Source organism: Acipenser ruthenus, chromosome 27, assembly GCF_902713425.1.
Source record: "Acipenser ruthenus chromosome 27, fAciRut3.2 maternal haplotype, whole genome shotgun sequence".
NCBI classification, from domain to species: domain Eukaryota; kingdom Metazoa; phylum Chordata; class Actinopteri; order Acipenseriformes; family Acipenseridae; genus Acipenser; species Acipenser ruthenus.
This window is the reverse complement of record NC_081215.1, coordinates 7,742,406-7,748,470: the sequence shown is the minus strand read 5'-3', so window position 1 is coordinate 7,748,470 and position 6,065 is coordinate 7,742,406. Positions and strand designations below refer to the sequence as shown.

Below are 6,065 nucleotides of genomic sequence, written 5' to 3'. Positions count from 1 at the left end.
CTGCACCAAAGGCGTTCTTGTGTTAAAGGAGATTCCTCCCCACATCATCACACTTCCACTGCCCTACCGGTTGGCTTGAACAATGCAACAGTCAGCATAACGCTCACCACAACGTCTCCACACGTTGTTTTCCGTCAGGTCTATCAAGGGCAAAACGGCATTCATCGGTGAATAAAACACTCCACCACTCAACTCTGCCGCCACCTCAGATGTTCTCTGGCCCACAGAAGAGAGATTTCATCTCTCAGCTGTCAACATGTTACCCCTGAACGGCCTCTGAGCATGCACATCATTTTCATGCAGACGACATGCCGATAGCAAACATGCGATCTTCATTATTTAAGCGGGGCATGATCCTATCTTTTGCTGTTCTTGTGTGAGTTAAAATCATGTAATTTCAAATGGCTGTTTATACAGATTCTTGAATCCACTCATTTTGGCAATTTTAACTCAACTCAAATACCAAACACTGAGTACCTGGCGTTTTTATAAAATCACATGACTTGAGCTCAGTATTTTGTTATCCCAAGGAACAATACTACTCAATCAACAAACCTATCTGCTCACAATGTAAAATGTAAATAACATTTTGTCTCTGCCCAATTAGCTATTGATGTAAAACTTAACACTGTTGCGTTTTCATTGTGCATCAGTATATATGGACTTACATTTATATCCTATTCCCATTTAGAAACAGTATTATCATTGCGCATTTGTAGGTTTTGGTTACTTGTAGTTAAATGCTTTCAGTTGATACCTGTTTTGGTTGTTTGCCCTCACACTACAATATATTAATGCATTCCATACGGAATTCAAGAAAGTAGACAACATTGAACAATTAGTGGGATGTTTTATGGCTCAAAATCAGTTTAACAAGGTATAAGAAGTGACGATGTATGACTGCAGCTAGGAGGAAGCCTCATTGATTGAGACTGTGATAAGTGATGGTACAAAGGAAGCCTCATTGATTGATTGAGACTGTGTAATCAGTGATAGTAAGAAGGAAGCTTTATTGAGTGAGACTGTGATCAGTGATAGTAAGAAGAAAGCTTCATTGAGTGAGACTGTGATAAGTGATGGAAAGAAGGAAGAAAGTGCCTCACGCTAGAAGTTTTACAAATTCAGATTTTTTATTCTAATGAGAAAACAAATCTATAAAGAACCTAACAGAGTATCCATCCTCTACAGTTCACACTGATATGAAAATGACTGTTCACATGATCAAAATGTTTAGTCTGGGATGGGATTGGATGGGGGTAATTTCCCAATAACAGCAGTGACTTACAGATGAAGTGTGCAATTTAAGGTCTGCTAATGAAAGTTTGCCAATAGGGCTTTGTTTGTTTTGTTTTTTTCAATTTCTTTGAAACTCTCAGTAAGGTTATAAGATTTAGCAAACTACTCCTTAATGCGTGTCTGACACATTTACATTTTGTTTTATGTTTAAACCGTTGGCATGGCTCTTTCAGCCAAAAAGACTGGACAGCTCTGGTGTAACACATCCTGAAGAGGTGAATCCCATTTTAACACTAAAACTCACTCAACTGTTCCAACAAGAGCCTTCATTAAGTTCTAAAGACATCCTGACACTGAAAACGACCCTTTGTTGAAACATTTGCATGCCTTTTTTTAGTATTGGAGAAATGTCTCGTGTTAAACCCCCTATTCCCCAAAAGGCCGATATCTTTAGCCCTGCTCCTCTATGAAGTTGGTATGAGCTGTGGACAGGTTGCTGACTATCTTCTCCTCGATCTCCACCTCCCTCTGCTCCTCCTCGTCAGACAGCAGCAGCTCAGTCTGTGTGTCCCGGGTCACGATCACCACGTAGCCCCGCCGTGTGTCCAGCACGTTGGCTACCACAGCCTGGTGCCGGTACAAGTCCAGCGCTCTGCGGGCGCGCCCCACCAGGATGGAAGGGTCAGTCTCCAGCTTAAAGGAGATCACAAACGCCCTGGGTGCCCAGTCCTTCACCAAGGGGGACAGTATCTTTGGAACCATCTTCATAGTGATCTGCGGGCAGAACAAGGGTTAATACCGGTACTTCATGGTGACTCTAGCAGAACTGCATAAGGGGGTTCTCACAATATACAGGGTATCTCGTCATCTTAACTCATTCAACTTTGACTTGGTTGATACAACTGAAATGTGTTTAATCAAAGAGGAATGAATCTGGATCATTTCAATGAGTGGTGCAGATAGTCAATGGTGTGTGGCCGCCCAATTTAACAGTTACAATTATGCTGTAGTAATTACATTTATAATTTACACTGAAAAGTAACATAAACAGCTACACACATTAACATGTTTACTCTGTTTATTCTACCAAGCAGTAATCACAGGTACAAACACAGAAACATACTCTAACATTTTCTCAAACAAATGCGGTCACAAAAAGTGGTTGGAAATACAAGGAGAATGTTCGCTCAATGTAAAACACAACATGGAACTGTGAATGATTAAGCTTGGAAAGGTGTGTAATTGAACTGTAATTGATCAATGATATGGTGTGCAAAGTTTCAACTACAATTACATTGTAATTGCAATTAATTACAAATGTAACTGCCCAGGTCTGGTCCCAGTCCCTGTGATTCATGAAAGAATCAGATACTGGAAGTTACCACAATTCCTAATAATGAATGGGGTTCTCCTACCTGCAAAGGCCCATTGGATGACTGGATCTTGTGTTCAGGCATTTCCGAAGCAGGAATGTAGAAATCGGAAACAGCAGCAGCCAGGTAAAACATGGCATTGGACCCTGCAGGTAAGCACACAGATAGCAGTGTTTTCAGAGAGGTGCCCTATTAAACCTGATATTTAAATCTAGTGCAGTAAAACAAGACAGACTCATGCGTTGAGCACTGTGAGAGTCAGGTTTAGCATGTTAGTATCCTGCACTCTAGAATGGAGTTTAATGAGTGCTGTTCTGTGATGACGTTCAAGGAGATTCAAAACTGTCCAGGGCTTTTAGGTAATGTTCATTATCTCCAGTTCTGGAGATACAGGCTCTGTGAATAAAATATCACACATCCATTTGCACGTTTGCATGACTGGAGCCTCTGACCAGCTTACTCATGTTGGCAATGAAAAACAGTTGTTTCAAAGGTTAGCCCTTACACAAATACTAAAAATAATCTGATAATTTGTATAGCATACCTACTGGGCTGAGAGCCTGTGCAGCTGCCTTGAGCAGATGTAGGTACTCCGAGAGCGTATTGAACTCCACTGCCAGCAAGAGCCGTGCTTCCTTCACAGCCTGATAGCGCTGCAGGACAGAGACGATGTGAGGCAGCTTGCTCTGGTCCACCTCCACCCTGTGAGAGATGCACCCAGGCCCCTGCTCCAGGGAGGCCCTCAGAGTGTCAAGCAGGTTCACCCCAGCGTACTTCCGGGAGTACGGGTAGAGGGAGTGGTGGCGGTGCAGGAAGATCACAGCGTAGCCTGAGTCCAAGAAATACTCAGCTGACGAAGCACCTCGCCGCCCGCTACTGAAATTATCCAAAAAACGAACAGTCCTGGACTCCAGGGGGACTTTGGTGCCTCCTGAGGTGACCAGGACCACCCTCCGCCCTTCTGAGCAGTGATGCCGGGCAAACTCTGCCATCTGCCTGCCCGCTGCCTCCACTTGTGCCGGGGCAGCAAACTCTGCTTCCATCCTGCAGTCCGCTGTGGGTGAACATGCAGATCCAGAGCTCGCCATGGCTTAGTAGACTGTATCAATATAACAATTATAACAAATAGTATGTTAGTGACCTACACCCACAGTATGTTCATGTAAATGTGCAGAGATGGAAATAAGACTCCCATTGCATAGCAGTTTCACCCATTCCACATTTTAATATGACACTGATTAGCCACAGTGTATAGGTAACAAGCTCAGGTGTGTCTTATTAAACTCATAGTAAAACCAGGAATGCTTTACAAACCTACAGACAGGTTCCTCCCTTTATAAACTTCTATAATAATGTCTTCTAAGGGTTCTGTATTACCATAAAGAGATATCACAGAGATATATTAGCAGGAACTAGCCTACATGTATGCTACCTTAAAAATACTTGATTTCTCCTGAAATTATCCATATTGCTTCTTAATCCAAATTGAGATGCAATTCTCCTTCCCCATGTAGTATAAGAACAGCAATTAAATAAACATTAAATTAAAGCAATGTCCTTTCCCCTGCTCTTAGGCAATGTTATTCAGTCTTTAGATTTGAATTCCCATTTTATCATAGGAAGGTTTTGAAGTAAAAAAAATAAATAAATAAAAACAAATCACACATACTGGTAAAGTCATTTTACTCACATTTTCTTTTTCAAAAGCACAGATCTGTTTTTCTTCTGCTTTTATTGCACGGTTATTGTACTGTTTAAATACAAAGGGTGAAATAGATATTTACTTAACATAACTTATCAAGCTTTGAAAATGAACCCTTTTTTGAATTGTAAACAGACCTTGCTGTTCACATTCCACAGAAATCCAGCTTACTTTGGCATTGGAACCCGTTTGCCCCCAATATCACCTTCTTAACCCATTAGTTCCCACTGTTCTGTTTAATTTTTCAATTCTGTTTTATGAAGTTTTTACTTTCTTGGCAAGTTCACAAAAAAAGTTACAAAGGACAAGGACACCTACAAGTGACGGCCAAAAAGAAATATTAGCTATGGAGGTTAGTTCGCCTTTAATGGAACTACTATACCCATAAGGTATATTTTCAGAAAGTAACTTGCCTTGTCACTTACTTTTCTATGTAGGCCCACTTGCGCAATTTAGCCAATTTTCAGGTCATTCTCCCCATTTTGAACCATTTTTAATGCGAGCCCCCAGTCTTCAGCATTATGAGATAAAGTATGAGATAAATATTAAAAGATGATCGTGTTTAAAGACGGCGCTTACATTAAAAATGGATGGAAAGTATGATAAATCTAAGTAAAAATAAACCTTTAAATCGTCACACGTGGGCTTACACATGGAAAAAAGGAATGTTGTATTAGAACGTTCTACACTATGCTAGTTCCATTAAAAGGTGAAACTACTTCATTTTTTAACGTCCCTTGCAGGGAAATTTCCTATCTTATATACCTTTGTCCTTTAACATATAAGAATGCATAGTATAATAAATATTTACTTTATTAAATTGAGGAAGCAGCAATAATGTATGTTGGGGGAAATGTCACGAAATCCTGAAAGAAAAAACTTCAAATCAACTTTTTTAATGTCGTATAAGATTGTCTCCCTAATGCAACTCCGAGACAACACATCTCTGGTCCACTAGGGGGCTTTAAACGACAAGCCGAGGAGTTTAAAAAGATTTTAAAAATCTGAGAAAATATCCAATCACAGCAGTCCCTCGGTTGTAAACACGCCGCCGTCACTCGTCCAGCTCCTTTCCTCTTGGGATTGAGCCTCGACCCTACTTTAACAATTAATAGCTGTCTTGCCATCCTTAAACTGAGCATGATAAACATTTCGAGACATGAAAGGCAGAGTGCTGAACTGCTTCCAAACTGCAACCAGGTAGACTGTGACAGCTCACGGTATGAGAATGGCGCAGTTGGGTTACTAGTATTGTGAAGCAATACTTACTGGTCACAGAGGTCGTCCCTGAATGTCAATCTGCTTACCCTTTTGTTAACTCAAAACTCGAAGCACACCACAATACACTTAGTATTTCTTAAACACTCGACTTGTATTGGTTGAATTGCAAATTAAAAATGATTCAATCACAGGACAAGTAGAATTGTACCTACTCACATACAAAGCGCTGCAACACCGCTCTCACAGACCCGGATACGGAGCCATGGTAACCGGTACGGCACGTAAACAGCTTCCGGTCGATTCCGAGCGCGTAAACACGCTGTACACCTTAACACCCCACTAAACATTAGTTCCACATAATCTGTATTTTGACATTAGTAGTGTAATTTGTAAACTTTCATTGTTAGGGTTACCAGACTGCCCGGGAAAACTGGGATAGTCCCAGTTGTCAGCCTTATTTTATGTCCCAGTCAGAAACAGTAAAATTGTTAAATCGTCCTGTTTCTGATTTTTTGTGTTTACACAAAACTAGC

The 6,065-nt window shown here is 40.8% G+C and overlaps 1 protein-coding gene across 5 annotated transcripts; it reads right to left on the bottom strand.

The window, feature by feature from the left end:
- Positions 1 to 1,111: 1,111 nt before the first annotated feature.
- Positions 1,112 to 5,856, bottom strand: LOC117425455 (phosphopantothenate--cysteine ligase). 5 transcript variants are annotated; one of them, XM_034904868.2, is made up of 5 exons: positions 5,741 to 5,856; positions 4,300 to 4,359; positions 3,154 to 3,708; positions 2,652 to 2,755; positions 1,112 to 2,010 (listed from the first exon to the last, which is right to left on the bottom strand). In XM_034904868.2, exons 3-5 carry the CDS (start codon positions 3,695 to 3,697, stop codon positions 1,687 to 1,689), a joined length of 972 nt encoding a protein of 323 aa, XP_034760759.2. In that variant the 5' UTR covers positions 3,698 to 3,708; positions 4,300 to 4,359; positions 5,741 to 5,856; the 3' UTR covers positions 1,112 to 1,686. The 5 variants fall into 5 exon arrangements, with proteins under 5 accessions (XP_034760759.2, XP_033898295.3, XP_033898297.3 ...); XM_034042404.3 differs by having other exon boundaries at positions 5,745 to 5,856; XM_034042406.3 differs by having other exon boundaries at positions 5,749 to 5,856.
- Between the last annotated feature and the right edge of the window lie 209 nt (positions 5,857 to 6,065).